Genomic DNA, 17,041 nt, shown 5'->3' on the forward strand with positions numbered 1-17,041 from the left:
TGAAGGATTTTTTTCGAATCATTTTACAGAATCTGGATTTTTTATAGAACCATTGAAGAAGAATATTTTTTTTGTCTTTATTTAAGAGACTTGCAGCCCGAGGCTGGCTCGTCTCTGAACTGAAGAAGAATATGGGAAAATCCACTCAATGTTGCTCTTTAGTAACAAATACAGGGGTTAGACAAAAAGGTCGAGATAGGTAAAATTATGACGAAATTCAAATCAGCATAACTTTGCGTATAATAATCCGATTTTGTAAAAACCGGAACCATCAGAAGCGGACACTCTTCTAGTATACTGTCACCCTGTAAAACATTTGATTGGTTCTTGGCCACCGGAGTTGTTCCGGGTTTTCCAAAGGTTAGGTTCAAGATGCATTTTTTCCATTCCTTTCATTTTATGTGATATTTACTTTCATCATGTTTAATGCATTCTCCAAAAACTAGAACTAATATGCCGATCAATGGTGACTGTAGATCAAGAATCCAGCTAAACTACATAGAGAATGGCCATTTCCGTAAAAACGGTGATTTTGATTTTTTATTGGGTAATAAGTTCATCACATAACATGATGAAATGATAATGAAATGATAACAGATCGGAATAATGCAAATATGAGTATCTGACTTCATGGCTTTGCGATACGATGATTATAGAAACATTTCCAGAATGATAGTGTCCACTGCCACCCTTACAGCAGGTTCCATTGGCTTTCCAGGAAGGGCCGGTTTTGGTACCATCTGGAACCATGGGTGTCAAAATTCATGTTATCGCAAGACGATGAATGTAGGATCTTTTTTAAAGATGCATTTTGAGGACTGTAAGACTCTCTGGAAAATTTGTAACAGGTTCCAGGTGTTCTGCGAAAGTGACATTTGTTCAGGGTGTATGTCCAATTCCGTACCGTTTTAACGAAAATGGCCATATCTCTGCGTGTACCTAACGGATTATCGATCTCCATCCAGCATTGGTCAGCATATTAGTTCTAGTTTCTGGGGAAAGCATAAAACATGATGGCAGTAAAAGTCATATAAAATGACAAGCAGAAGAAAAATGCATTTTGAACATACCATCGGAAAACCCGGAACATCTCCGGTGGCCAAGGGCCAGTCAGAGGTTTTTAAGAGGGAAGTATACGAGAAGAGCTTCCGCGTCTCATGGTCCCAGTTTCATCAAAATCGGATCATTTTACGCAAAGTTATGTTGATTTGAACTTCTACCAATTTTTGCCTATCTCAACCTTTTTGTCTAACCCCTGTAGAATCTTTCCATTATTACGAAGAGGCACCCGAAAACCGCCGACTAAAATCAAATCCGCGCCATTTCCGCGCGACATAAAATCCAATCCGCGCCAAATCCGCGCGACTCACAATTAAATTCTGACACGTGAAATATCAATTTTGTTATCACAATTTATTACTGATAATCTTTTTTAAAGCTCTTTTTTAATTCAAATATGATTTTAAACTGCAACTTTACATATGTTTGTTCCAAATTGAAAACAGGACTAAGAAAACCGCAGTCAGTATTACAACCCTTCTAGATAGCCCTATTCACCACTAGAAGTACTGAAGCTAAGTAAACATAAACTAAACAGCCAACACTATTTCAATAAGCATAGCTTTTTAGATGAGGTGATGATTTTAGCATGTTTTGTTCTGTTATTGTCAGTGGATTTTTTGTTGATCGAACTTTATACAATTCGGCACAAGATGCACTGATATACAAAAAATGTTCAGGCCGGATTTGATCATAATTGATTATAGACAAACTTGGCAAATAATAAAAAAAAAACTGCCAAAACCGTAACTTCTTCTGAAGTTATAAAGTATGCAACTTTGTTGTAATTATTGATCACAAGACAAACTCGCGTAGATATTAAGGAATTAGATAATGCAGAAATTAGAAAACAAAACTTCTGTAAAACAATTATTTGATCGTTTTTACCGGAATTTCCGCTAAAATCTTCAAGAATATCTGCGAAAAATCTTCCGAGAATTCCTGCACAAATTCATCATTTGTGCGCAGGTTCAACCCAAAAATTCCGGTGATTAATCCTCCAGGAATTCTAGCGGAAATTTTCTGACAAATATTGGCAGAAATCCAACTGCTCTTGGATCTGCTGCAGAAGTTGCTCCAAAATTGTCTACGGAAATTCTTCCGAGAACTTCTGTGGAAATTCATCCAGACATTCTTACAAAAGTTCTCCTGGAAAATTATGCGGAAATTCATTTGGGAATTTCATCGTAAGTTAAAGTAAGTTCTTCAAATATAACCTGTGGAAAATTTTCAGAGCCTATTTGCAGAAATCGCTTCATGAACTCCTGCGGTAATCACTTCAGAAATTGTTGTAGAAATTGATTGGTAACTTCCTGCGGAGAAACTCCAGGTGTTATATTTGAGGACTTACTACAGAAATTCCTGTGATCATCTTTATAGCCCTCCTGATTTTTTTTGTATATTCAAGGCGGCATTCTTGGGGATTTTTTAAAAGTCATTCCTGCGGTCACCGCTATAAGAAATTCCGAGGAAATTCATTCAAAAATTTCATTATAATTTTTCGAATTTTAAATGCTGCAGAAATCCTCTTTAGGCTGTGGAAATTTATTTACAAGGAATTTATGCAAGGATCCTCTTAGGTTCTGTTGGTAATCCTGTAAAAATACCATCGGAGTTATCCGAAAATATCGCAAGAAATCCTTCAGGAATAACTTTTGAGAATCATTTTCTAATTTTTGAACAACTTCTGCGGGAGCACTTAATAGAATGAGGCATCAAATCAAAGAACATTTTTGTCTTTTCAATTGTTGTATAACCCCTTATTCGTTAAGGGCTTGGACAATTCCTAAAAATAAGGTTAACAGCATTCAAACGTGATTTTGTTTGTTTGTTGCTAATAAAAATCATCTAGATAGACTTAACAATAATTTTTAAATTGTCGCGCTTAGATCTAGTATTTTATTTATTAAATTTTCACCTAAAACTAAATCCGCGCGAAACCCTAAAATCGTTATGTAAATCCGCGCCAAATCCGCGAAAATCGCGAAATCCGCGTAGTCGTAACAACCCTGACACTGGACAGTAAACTTACCGTTAGATAGCAAGTCGTAAGAATTGTTACCAAATACAACTTTTTACCGAAGCTCTTGTGTCCATTAATCAATGGTCACGAAAGAATAAGCTTACAGTCTACAAACGGATCATCATTTCACTCTAGGAGATTGGTGCTAGAATACATTGTTTGAGCTTCAAATGGTGCAAAATAAGTTTCTTTATATGATCCTTCACAACCCAAGAGTCATGCGAACAACGTCTGGATGAGATAAAAATGTTGAATGATCGCTTTTCTATTGGTGAGATGTTGATCGTTCGCGATCTAACACTAGGTAGTTAGGATGGATCTTCTTCCTCTTCTTTGGCATTACATCTCCAACTGGGCAATTGCCGCCTCGTAGCATAGTGTTCATTAATGTACTTCCACAATTATTAACTGCGAGGCTTCTAAGCCAAGTTACCATTTTTGCATTCGTATATCATGAGGCTAACATGATGATACTTGTATGCCCAGGGAAGTTGAGAATCGAACCCAGCTGCCCTCGGCATGGTCTTGCAAAGAAGGGATGGAAAGGTAGTAAAATTTCGAAAATCATGTACCGTCAGTGCTGAGGTGGCTGGGTTCGATTCCCGCTGCCGGTCTAGGCAATTTTCGGTTTGCAATTTTTTTCGACTTCAAGATTACCGGCCGTTTGGCATCGCAGTATTATTACTTGACACATTATCAGTCGCTACTAAACGCGCTGTTAAACCAGTACCGCAACTGACAAGTGACCAAATTTGGTAGCGCGGGAAGAGCGCTGCTATTTTATGAACTGCCAAACGTCAAACGTCGTCGGTGCGGAATACAGCAACCAAATTGATAGCAGAAAACAGTGACAGGTACGGAAAATAGTGACTAAACTAAAATGACAGCGCAGTGCGGGTGAGCAACATGCACTGAAGGAAGCTCTCTCGCTGTAGAGCACTGTTTTCGAACTAAAATGTCTATAAGTCGGAATTGGGAACGAATTTCGCTTATCGCAACTGACAATCTTTTTGAAATTTATCAACCGCATACAATTTTGAAAGAAAGTCTTTTTACTTTAACCAAGTTTTCCAAATTCCATACAAAAATTACCATTTTGGGAGAGCATCCAACAGCATATTTTCTCGTGGTGCACGGCAGGAAAGGAGCGATGAGAACGATCAATTTTGTATCTAGCGTGACACTAGAAAATAGCGTATTCACATTTGCAAACACGAAGTTATCAAATATATATATATATATATATATATATATATATATATATATATATATATATATCAAGCATAATTTTTCATAACGACGTATGTAACAAATATGAGGATTCGAGAAATCCTTTGCAGAAAGTTGGCAAAACTTTTTCTAAAACTTTTTGAAACTAAATCTTTTTTCAATACTTTTTCCGCTGGCATGCATCATTACAAGGCACGTAATAAGCGTGCTTCACAGTAAAGCTCAGTTCATTCAAAATCATTGTGAAAAACGATAAAATTATACATACACCGGTATGCTACACGTACGTCGGTGTACATTGGTCGGTTTTCCATAGTGCACGATTGACGCAACTGCAGTTTTGTTTTGTTTTGATTTTTTTTGTTAAATAGGTCGCTCTTGATTCCCATATGTTAAAGCGACGTATGTAACAGTGAAACTTCAAAAATAAAAATTTTTACATACGTCGATTCGCAAAAAGATTGAATTAAAGAATTTTAAGATCTGAAATCAGTAAAATCGATGCGTATTATATAAAGCCGCGTGTGATTGTCACGTTGTATTAAAAACCCCGTTTTGTTTACTTTTGTTACATACGTCGTTATGAAAAATTATGCTTGATATATATATATATATATATATATATATATATATATATATATATTGAAATGAAATATAGTGAAGGAACGTGACAAATAAGACAAATCAAGCATAATTTTTCATAACGACGTATGTAACAATTACGAGGATTCGAGAAATCCTTTGCAGAAAGTTGGCAAAACTTTTTCTAAAACTGTTTTAAAACTAAATCTTTTTTCGATATTTTTTTCCGCTGGCATGCATCAATACATGGCACGTAATAAGCGTGCTTCACGTCATAGCTCAGTTAATTCAAATTCACTGTGAAAAACGATAAAATTATACATACACCGGTATGCTGTATATTGTACGTCGCTGTACATTGGTCGGTTTTCCATAGTGCACGATTGACGCAACTGCAGTTTTGTTTTGTTTTGCTTTTTTGGTACATAGGTCGCTCTTAGTTCCCATATGTTAAAGCGACGTATGTAACAGTGAGACTTCAAAAATAGAAAATTTTACATACGTCGATTCGTAAAAAGATTGAATTAAAGAATTTTAGGATCTAAAATCAGTAAAATCGATGCGTATTGTGTAAAGGCGCGTGCGACTGTCATGTTTGGATTAAAAACCTCGTTTTGTTTACTTTGGTTACATACGTCCTTATGAAAAATTATGCTTGAAATGAGACAAATAATACAAATCTCGCGTAACATATGATTACGGCTTATAAACCAAAACCATGATTGTTGATTTTCTAGCATAAACGATTGCTTTGTAAATGATTCTTCATCCTAGGTAAAATTCCGTACTTGATATCTCTTAAGAAACACATGTACATATTGCTATTTTGAGTGAACGTCTCATAAACCATTTGCACTATAGTGGTTTTTAAGTTCTTTGAGCAAACGGCTTAAAAACCAGACGTGTTGCCGGTAATGCGAGTAAACGGTGCGATTTTTGTTTTGGCTGAAATTTTGTAGATTTTGAATGGTTTTTCAATTAATCTCAATCTGCTGTTATAATATAACCATTTACGTATAGCATTGACATGTTTCTGGCAATGGAATGAGTTTCTACTTCAATCAATTAAATTAGTCATAGAAAACTTGAACCTCATTTTTCTCGGTTCAGCATTGTTGTTTTTTCGGCCCTAATCATATGTTGCTCGAGAAATAGGACAAATAAGGTAAATAAGACAAATAAAACAAATAAGACAAAAAAGACAAATAAGATAAATTAGACAAATAAGACATTCCTCCAAGAATTCCTCCGGATATTCCTTCAAGAGTTCCTCCGAATATTCCTCCAGGAATTCGTCCGGATATTCCTCCAGGATTTCATCCAAATATTCTTCCAGGAGTTCGTCCAGAAGTTCCTCCAGGAATTTCTCCGGATATTCATCCAGAAATTTCTCCAGGAATTCCTCTGGATATTCGTCCAGGAATTCCTTCGAATATTCCTCCAGGAATTCATTCGAATACTCCTCCAGGAATTTCCAGGAATATCCTCAACGAATTCATCCGGACAGTCTTTCAGAAAATTGTACAGATATTTCTCCGGATATTTTACCGGGAATTCTTCCGAATATTCTGCCAGGAGTTTCTTCAAACATTACTTCGGATATTTCTTCTAGAATTCGTCCGAAATTCATACAGGATTTCCTGTGGATATTCCTCTTGATAATCCTCCAGGAAGGCGTCTGGATATTCTTCCAGGAATTCGTCCAAATATTCCTCCAGAAATTCTTTCGGATATTACTTTGGATATTCCTCCTGGAATTTCTCCGCATATTCCTCCAGAAATTGGTCTGGATATTTTACCGGATACCCCTCCAGGAATTCCTTTGAATATTCCTCCGGAAAATACTGCAGGCATTTTTGCGGATATTCCTGCAGGAATTCTGAATAGTGACTTCAGTGACCAACACTGGTGAAAAAGGGACCAAATAGTGACTTTCAGCTGCAGAAAAAGTGACCAAATAGTGACTTTGAATTTAATTTGCAGTGACTTTTATATGAAGTTAATAAGGCCAATACATATAATTTTCGAATAATTTGTCTCCCTGAAAATTTCAATTTGAAGAGGCAATAAATTCTGCAAAAATTATGAATTGCCAAAACATTATTCAACAAATCCGATGAAAGAAAATAGTGTGCTTATTTAGTGGAGTGTCTTCACTTGTAATGAATTAGTTAATTCCATTACTTTGCATTCTCTACAACTATACGTCATGAAGGTACTGAGGTCCTTAGTCTCTCAAGTCGAGTCAAGTATGAGACACTGATCGATGATCAATGTTGATAAAGTGATGGAATTTAAGAAAAGTTCGTTTTATGACAAATGAAAACTGATGAGTATGTTTTATTTTATTCTTTTTAATATTTGTTTTTGTATTTTCCACCCCTTTTAGCACTAGAAAACACAATTTGAGGCAAGTCATACAAAATAAGGTGCAATAATGTTTAATACGGGTTCGAACTTATTCGGAAAATTTTTGCTTTTGTTTGAAAATGGCACTTTTTTATGATAGAAATTTATTTAAATAATGTTTCGACATAGATTTAATTTGACTAGCAAAATTTATAAATTTGAAGCCCAAAAATCATTTCGAAACCTGAAGCCTTATTCATAATTTCCGAAACCGAAACCCTTTGTTCAGAATTTCAAAAAGCCTAAACAAGAAGTTTGAGCTACCAATCGGTGAGTCAAACTCAAAATAATAAAAATTATAAAAAATTCACGATTTTTCTTGTTTAAGTGTCCAAAGTTTATGCAGTCTCGAATGTCTAAATTGTCATCAGAAAATATTTTGGATTTTTTTTAGTATTTATTGGAGCAGATGTCGAGAGACCATTCATTTTGCTCCTTACGACGGATAAAGCTTTAAATTTATTAACATTTTTTTCATTCCGCGATGATGCTCTTAAAGAAATCTAGTCAATAGTTAAAAAAAATGGCTTTATCTGAGAAAAAGTGACTTTAGTGACTTGAGGTCGAAAAAAGAGACTTTTTAGTGACTGACCCGAAAAAAGTGACTAAAAGTGACTCGCTACCAGGCCTGCACCAGGAATTCTTACGGATATTTCTTCAGGAATTCGTCCGTATATTCTACCAGGAATTTGTCCAGATATTCCTCCAAGAATTCCCCCCAATATTCTCCCAGGAATTCTTCCGGACAGTTCTCCAGAAACTTTTTCGGTTTTCCACCAGGAATTCGTGCGGATATTTCTCCAGGAATTTTCCCGGATATTCATCACTTACTATTCAAGGAGTGAATAGTGAGTAATGTGAAGTAGGAAGTGAGAAGAGAAAAGTGAAAAGAGATAAGTGAACTGAGAACCAACAGAGAACTTCTTCCTTCGTCCATCTTCCTTCTTCCTTCGTCTTTCATCCTACTTCCTTCTTCCTTATTGCTACTTCGTCTTTCTTCTTCTTTTTTCCTCTTTCTTTTTCTTTCTTTCCTCTTCCTTCTTCCTTTTTCCCTCTACCTTCTTCCTTCTTCTTTCTGCTGTCTTTCTTTTTCCTTGTTCCTTCACCCGTCTCATTTTTTTCCTTCTTCTTTTTTCCTTATTCTTCCTTCTTTCTTCTTCTCCCTCCTTCCTTCTTCTTTGTTTATTTTTCATTCAGAGACAATCTTGTTTCGTATTGCTTGCTTCTTTATGAAAGAGGTTTTCAGCACCTCCCTAGTAACATTTTGGTTTTATGCTGGTTTTATCGCACTCTTGTAGAGTAAAATATGGACTTCAAGAGCGTTATAAAACTTAAAATGTTACTTGGGTTGACTGGTTCACCTCTGGACTATCTCACTTATCACCTCCCAAGCAACCAAAAGTTCGTATGTTTTGGCTTAATCAGCTCGCATTTTAAGTATTTTTGTATGGTGGGAGCTTTGTTAAGGTGCTTGGAACTGAATGTGAACCAAAAGTTAACTAATTGGTTCGGTAAGGACAAATTTAAGTACAATCTGAACTTCTGGTTGCTTGGGTTCTCCCTTCTTGCTTTCCACTACAAACCCTTCTTATTTCTCTTAATAAGGAAACGTATTTTAACTACTCGGCCAAACGGCATTCGGCCAAATAACCCTTTCGGTCAAATGGCATTCGGCAAAACAGCATTCAACCAAATGACTCTAAACCGGGTCTCCTAAACCGGGGTAAATATCCTTTACGTATTATACCTACCTAGTATACGAGAAAGGCAAAAATGGTAGGTATATATAACAAAATTTATTTTTCCAAATAAAGCTGTTTTATAGCGGGAACATTACGATTTTCTATAATTGCAAAAAAAAATGTTTAGTTTATTTTTTCATACTTCAGGCATAAATACATATATAGCTAATATATCCATTTCCATTAGGGTGCCAATGAAAATGACATGACAAATGACAAAAAACGACATTGTTCACAAGTTTCATTACCCAGAAACATGACCCTATGCAAAATTTGAGCCCAATCGGACATGATTTAGGGGTGCTTAAAATTCATCAATCAAATTAATCCATCAAATTTTCCAAATTTTTACCCGTGGGACTTAACACCGGACGATGGACAAACGTTTTCGTAGCCAAAAATATCCCCCTATGCAAAATTTGAGCTAAATCGGACATGATTTAGGGTTGCTTAAAATAAATCAAAACTTTTTTTTTTTCTCACGAGGGGGAAATTTTTTTGTTTGTTTGTTTGTTGATGCCAAAGGACTCAAAATGCATGAAACTTTGAGAATTATTTTTTTTGAAAGAAATCGACTGTTTTGGGACTTTGAAAAAATTACTCATGTCAAAAACAATTTTTCATCGAATTTAAAAACCGGACGTTACTAAATCATTTCCTAAGCCCTAAAATATGCCCCTATTCAAAATTTGAGCTCCATCGGACATTATTTGGGGGTGCTCAAAATCTTGCTACCAAAATTTTGAATGTTTCGTAACTTTGAAAACATTTAGGATAAGATTTACGGAGATTTTTTTTTATTTTTACGCGTTTATTATTACGTGGTACCGCATGATAATGTGAAACACGATTCATGTCATTGCGGAACTTTTTTTTAACGGAATTTTTTTAAATCACACGATTTTTCACGTTGGTTTGTTGTTCAGTCGTCGACATTAGCAGCCTATTTTTCTGTAGATCTCTCCAATTTTTATGGTAACGCAAAATTTTAAATTCAATTGCCCTATTACCAATCACTTGATTAATTTGTTTTCCTTTCCATACAGCTATCAACACTTCTGTTGTTATTTGTGCACTTTGTTTCTCAGCTCGCAAATTAAACATAAACTTACGAAGAACTTCACCATACGACGGCAAATTAGATGACTTGAGAAACAATGGAAAAGAAAAATAAAGTTTTGATTAATTTTGAGCACCCCTAAATCATGTCCGATTTAGCTCATTAGGGGATTAAGCTCAAATTTTGCATATTTTTGGCTACGAAAACGTTTGCGTATCGTCCGGTGTTAAAATTCGATGAAAAAATTTTTCATCGTCTGAAAAAAATCCCAAAAATGTTCTAAGAGAAAAAATCGATTTTTTTTTTTCAATTTTTGTTTTGTTTTTTGAAATAACATCAGATCTTGACGTTTCATGCATTTTTAAGTCATTTGGCATTAAAAGGGGCTGTCCATATACCACGTGGACAGGTTTTGGTCAGTTTCAGACACCCCCCTCCCCCAGCGTGGACAATTCTTCATATAAATTTTCAAAAATTTGTATGAATCGTGGACAATCGACATAACCGCCCCCCCTCCCCTCAAAGTTGTCCACGTGGTATATGGACAGCTCCAAAACAAAAAAAATCGATTTACGACTTTTCCTTTGGTCCCCGTTTGGGAAAATTTACATGGGTAAAAATTTCAAAACTTAGATGAATTTTAGGCACCCCTAAATCATGTCCGATTGAGCTCAAATTTTGCATGGGGTCATATTTTGGGATAACGAAACTTGTGAGCAATGTCATTTTTTGAAATTCGATGACAATTTTTTTCCCATCCATTCCATTGGCACCCTAATTTCCATTCATCCATCTGTACCGCTCTACCCTTTAAAAATTGAATGATTATCCCTCCCTATAACACATTTCATTCATATTTCTAATAAAGAGCCATGCCCTTGGCATTCCACTGAAAACAAAATTCCCACATCGCGAACCATACAGGCAATAACCGGAGGCCGGTCGGGTCAATTGACGAGCTGAGTGCCATCAACGATGATAGCCAGGGGAAGAACCAATTGAGCTGTTTTGACGACTACCCCACACCGAACTGCCTTTAGGACGGCCGATGGCATCAAAAGTAACCGTCGTGCGGTGAAAAAAAAAATCCAGATTGTGTCGGTCGTTTTCTGCGCTGGGACGTCACCCCAATGCGCGCAACTTCTAGACCGGTCTTCTAGTCCAGATTTAGAAAAAAGAAAACAAGAAGCACTTATTAACACCCCGACGTTAACTTTCAAATGAATGTGCAAACATTAGAGGCTTCGTCTCTATGTCTGACTTGTCATTGCGGATGCTGCTCGCAAATCGTAGGAGAAATAGCATGTGCCCAAAAATTCGTTAGGCAAACAATTAAAAGATAATAATGAATCGCGCGATTGGTGGATAATCGATCGGAAATTCCATTGTACGTACCTTGATAGCTTTGTACTTCCGCTTGGTCGCGGTATTGAGATCCTCGTGCACCTTGTCTAACAGCCAGAAGAGGAATTCCTGCGCGTCATGTTGCGTAGAGCTCCGGAATTGACTACCGTAACGGTCGACTACGGCCTACAACCAAACCGAAATTTAGAATATTTGCAATACAAAAAAATTAACTTGGGTATCTACCTTGAAACTAGAACTATACTCGGGGGCGTCCTTGCACGTCCAAAGGGATTTTAGCACCAGGGCCAACTGTTCGGTCAACTCTCCCTTGGTGCCGAACTTCTTTGCGTTGATTTTGTTGCGTCGTTTCAGATCCGCCTGTGTAAATAGAAGTAAGGTTGATTTAGTTTCAATCGAAGAAGATCAAACCTAGCCTTAGCCCAACCTTGTATTGATCCAAAACGAAATACTCAGCCAGAATGTCGGTATGACTGAGGCACTGGAGGACGGCATTCATGAAGCAGGTGTTGCCGTGATTCCGCAGGCCGATTACGCCCGGTACTGTGTCCGGTGGCCACACGAAGCCATTGGCTGGTGGAGCTGCAGGTGGAACGCGATCGGCGCCTTTCTGGTTGCCCTATTACGAAAACGAGAAGAGAAGATAGGTCAGCGTGAGTGCATTTGGTTGCGATAATTCCGATACATTTACATTTCTTTTCATTCGAGGGGGAATGATGCGAGGGTTGATTATATTGAGTGATTATGAATGCGGCTGGATGATTAGATATGTGCTGGCGCATTCCTGAGGGGCGGCACGGCTGATCATAACTATTCTTCTAGGATCCACTATGGGGTTCCCTCTAACAGATTTAGACATATTGTAATTTCAACAGGAGTTGATTGTTATCTTGAAAACCTAAAACTATTCTGGAAATGGTATTCCCTTCTATACTGCCGCTAACCGCAAGTCGAGCACATCTGTATATGGACGCCCAGATACAGATGTGCTCGACTTGCGGTTAGCGGCAGTATAATTGTTGCCGTTAAATTGTTCGTCCTTGTTATCCTGCTTTGCTCTTATTTTTTATTACTACTAATAGGGTTACTGCTCTTTCAATGTATAACACTACCCATATACTGCTGTTATACGCACAACTGTCCCATGCACATAGGAAATCCCAGCAAACAAGAAAACAGAAAAATACTTGGAAGGGAAATGGAGTGGAAGAAACGGCCATATTGAGAAGCAGAAATTAAGAATTGGTAGTTAAAAAAAGTTAAAAATATAAGCCAATCAGATTACCGCCAAATGATACAGACCGCGAAATGGTTTACCGTGGAATGTTTCACCGCGGAATGTTTTACCGAGAAATGTCGGACAACCGTTTCAGATACCATCGTCCTGATCTCACCAAATAAAAAGCATAACCTTCCTTTTTCGTTCAGGATGATGGATGGTAGTATACCCATGTCATTTGTTTAGTGAAGGTGTTTATGATCCATTTCTATTGAGAAGTTTTTTATTCAGATATTTCTCAAACTTAATGTAAGGCCTGTTTAGAATGAGGTACCGCTATCTATACCCTTCGAGAAATGGCTTATACCAACTCTCAAAAGCGCGCCCCTCAATCAGTTACGGCACCAATAATAAGATAATACTGATTTTGACCATGCATCAGTACTGAAGTTCAAACATATTTTTGCTTCTTCTCATGAGTTCCGAATTCGTTTTTGTACAGAGATCTGATTTCATTGCGTTTGACATTTCGGAATCTCACCTTTATACAGAGCTCTAATCAGTCAGAGGGTTTAGCAGATCCACCAAATTTGTATCCGCTTCTTTCCTAATTAATCAGCGCTCTGGAGCTTGGAGATTCATGTCGTCGGCTTCGAAACCAACCTAAGATTGAGTTACTTTTATATAATTTACTTCATTGACTTCATCCAAAAAGTGCAAAAGATGGGTCAGCTAAAAGCAAATTATAGTCGTTCCATACTCTTCCGACCATCACTCATAAGTATTAACAAGAATAGTAAGAATTAGAGCACAGTGTGGTAGACCTTACTCCGTAATGCACCACCAAAAAGTGTAGGCTCCGTTAATTGCCTAGCTAATTGTTTCAACCCCCACGCCCCATTCATTCCCTCAGCACAGGTCGCCTGACACCTTGGGATTCGAGGTTAGGGAGGTCATATTGTCAGCTTCAGTATTGTACCGAGCCTGGCAATTCATTTATTTTTTCATTTATTTAGTTAACATCTAAACAGATAACACTGAATCAACAATTTGACGCCACAATGCACGGTTCGAGGCCGCATCTCTCCATCCTCGGATACGCCTCACGCTCGCCAAGTCGTTCTGCACCTGGTCTGCCCATCTCGCTCGCTGCGCTCCACGCCGTCTCGTACCTGCCGGATCGGAAGCAAACACCATCTTTGCAGGGTTGCTGTCCGGCATTCTTGCAACATGTCCTGCCCATCGTACCCTTCCGGCTTTAGCTACCTTCTGGATACTGGGTTCGCCGTAGAGTTGGGCGAGCTCATGGTTCATTCTTCGCCGCCACACACCGTCTTCTTGCACACCGCCAAAGATGGTCCTAAGCACCCGTCTCTCGAATACTCCGAGTGCTTGCAAGTCCTCCTCGAGCATTGTCCATGTTTCATGTCCGTAGAGGACTACCGGTCTTATTAACGTCTTGTACATGACACATTTGGTGCGGTGACGAATCTTTTCGACCGCAGTTTCTTCTGGAGCCCGTAGTAGGCCCGACTTCCACAGATGATGCGCCTTCGTATTTCACGACTAACGTTGTTGTCAGCCGTTAGCAAGGATCCGAGGTAGACGAATTCCTCGACCACCTCGAAGGTATCCCCGTCTATCGTAACACTGCTTCCCAGGCGGGCCCTGTCGCGCTCGGTTCCGCCCACAAGCATGTACTTTGACTTTGACGCATTCACCACCAGTCCAACTTTTGTTGCTTCACGTTTCAGGCGGGTGTACAGTTCTGCCACCTTTGCAAATGTTCGGCCGACAATGTCCATGTCATCCGCGAAGCAAATAAATTGACTGGATCTGTTGAAAATCGTACCCCGGCTGTTACACCCGGCTCTCCGCATGACACCTTCTAGCGCAATGTTGAACAACAGGCACGAAAGTCCATCACCTTGTCTTAGTCCCCGGCGCGATTCGAACGAACTGGAGTGTTCGCCCGAGATATTCACACAGTTTTCACACCATTCACACCGAGCCTGGCAATATGACCGGATTTACACAGTTACGCACTACTTCAGAGTAACCATATCCCAGCGTAACGGGATAAAAGCATAACCTTCGTAATAAGAATATTCGACCGAGTTGACGAAGTTAAAGCTTGACTAGACAATGTTTTTGTTCTCTTCATTTTTAATCACCTGTCACGATGCGATGGAAGAAATTCTTCCTTTGATGTCGCTGAAAGAGTTGATCACAGGTGAAGAAACAACGTTTGACATCTCTTGACTTCAACTCGTGAGAAACTCACGTTGTAAATGAGTATTAGCTCCAATTAATTATTTTCGAAGGTTTTCGGCTCTCCTTCACGTGTATGGACGAAAACGCCAAAATCACCGGTGAAACCTATAACAGCACGTTATTTCATTTATCTCGAAAGCTTGATTAATTCTCCTGGTAGTGCCTTTCTCGTGCATTATACACTAAAAAATTGAATGAGATTTTTTCAGTGTTTTATGTAAGAAAATCATATTTAGACTATGACTTTTGATCCCATAGTACCATCTGGCCAATTTTCAATAAGAAACAATAGGAAATGATTTCCCGTCGAATGCAACTTGTTGCAAGCAAATCGGTTCAAGATAATTTCCTAAAAAATAGGTGAGTATTATTTTGCACACATACATACACACATGCACATACACACACGTCAGTGCTAGCTACCAACGGGGAGCGCGTAGCCGCAGAACGAGGTGAAATGGCTGATTTCGTGGGAGCTCCCGCTTTCGCGGAACTTCTCGTCGGAGTAGGTTAGATCCGCCGTCGGGAACTATACGAGTTGTTCGCGACCGAGGCGGGACCTAATGGCTCAACGAATAAGGTGGGAGCTGAATGGCTCGAAAAGGGAATGATTTTTTGATTTTGATGATTTTATGATTTTTTTGGAAGAACTCCTTAAACGGAATTATCGAAGGGCAATATATTTCCGTTCAAAATAAATTCTTCTAAGTAATTCTGGATATTATTCCAGAAAGAATTCCGAAGACGGTATTATATTCTTAGTAAGAAATACGCAGACGGTATTATATTCTTAACGAGTTTTCTGTACCGGTTTCAGAGAGAATTCTTAATAATTCCATCCAGCAACCTAATTTGGGACACAATCTCTGGAAAAATTCCGGAGGAAACGGATTTCGACATGCAGTTTCGTTTTTATCGTTCTGCTTGATCATTTACCAAGTTCCACCCATACAAAAGTTCAATCAAATCGACCCTAAGTCACAAGAACGATATGCGGAGTATCACATTCAACGACAACTGCAATACTTCATACAATAATGGATGTGAAGAATAAAAACATGATTATGATGAGAGTACCTTTCGTAGATGCTACTCCGAGGTTGACCAGAACAATCGTAATTGGGTAGAAAGGCAATTGGTGGGGTATGGGATTTGCTTTCCGGCCACAGTGCACCCTCCGAGAACTTCTGAATTATAAAACGGTCAATAACGGCGCTGATCTATCGCGGATGGGAAGGAATGCAGTTCACTGGCTCACTGCAACTTCATGCGAAATATTATCGAGTGCCTGTTTTGTCGTGTTTCTGCACAGTAAGCAGATAGTCCGCGTGGGCCGATTTTGTTTTGTGCGGTCGAAATGAAAATAAATCAGAATCAGTTCCTGTTCGGTCGTGTTTCTGCTCAGTAAGCAGATAGTTCACGCGGGACGATTTTGTGGTTCTGTGCGGCCGAAATAAAAACCAATCAGTGCCTGTTTTGTCGTGTTTCTGCTCAGTAAGCAGATAGTTCACGCGGTCGAATGAGTAAATAATTGGTGCGCGATCGGACGTACTTTAGATAAGACGCAGAATATTCGTGAAATCCGAGTTTTTGGTTCTTTTTTTAACGGTGAATAAGTCGGGACCGATTTACGATTTGGGCGTAACTTATTTTGTAAACAAACACTGGAGGGTGAATTCCTGCTAAACCAAGCTTTCCTCTACTAGATAAGGGAATTAGTTTGGGGTAAAAACCGCTTGCATTCTCCGGAATTCATGGAACAATGTTTGTTTACAAAATAAGTTCGCCCAAATCGCAAATCAGTCCCGAAGTGTGCGATTGAACATGTTTTGTATATGATGCGAAACATTTGCACAATCCGAGTTACTTTGTTCTGATTTGGACGGTTCATAAGTAATTTAATGAATATATTTTTAATATTTTTTTTTCAGCATATATTGACAAACGCTCTATATTTTCGAATAGAGCTCCCTACACTGGCAAAAAAATCTATAAAAAGTTTATGTGTGAGCGATATAGATATTTGCAATTACACAAAACAAATATATTTTATGTGTGGACCACATAGAAAAAGTAAT

The 17,041-nt window shown here is 38.3% G+C and overlaps 1 protein-coding gene across 2 annotated transcripts in view; it reads right to left on the reverse strand.

Moving 5' to 3' along the window:
- LOC134218178 (ubiquitin carboxyl-terminal hydrolase 31) overlaps positions 1-17,041 on the reverse strand; it is a 58,432-nt gene that overhangs the window by 12,967 nt on the left and 28,424 nt on the right. For both annotated transcript variants that reach the window (XM_062697078.1, XM_062697077.1), the window contains exons 2-4: positions 11,898-12,089; positions 11,696-11,830; positions 11,501-11,635 (exon numbers count right to left, since the gene is read on the reverse strand). In XM_062697078.1, the coding sequence (XP_062553062.1) occupies positions 11,501-11,635; positions 11,696-11,830; positions 11,898-12,089 (462 nt within the window). The remainder of the gene's footprint in view (positions 1-11,500; positions 11,636-11,695; positions 11,831-11,897; positions 12,090-17,041) is intronic.

The sequence above is a fragment of the Armigeres subalbatus genome, chromosome 2 (genome assembly GCF_024139115.2).
Source record: "Armigeres subalbatus isolate Guangzhou_Male chromosome 2, GZ_Asu_2, whole genome shotgun sequence".
Classification (NCBI taxonomy): domain Eukaryota; kingdom Metazoa; phylum Arthropoda; class Insecta; order Diptera; family Culicidae; genus Armigeres; species Armigeres subalbatus.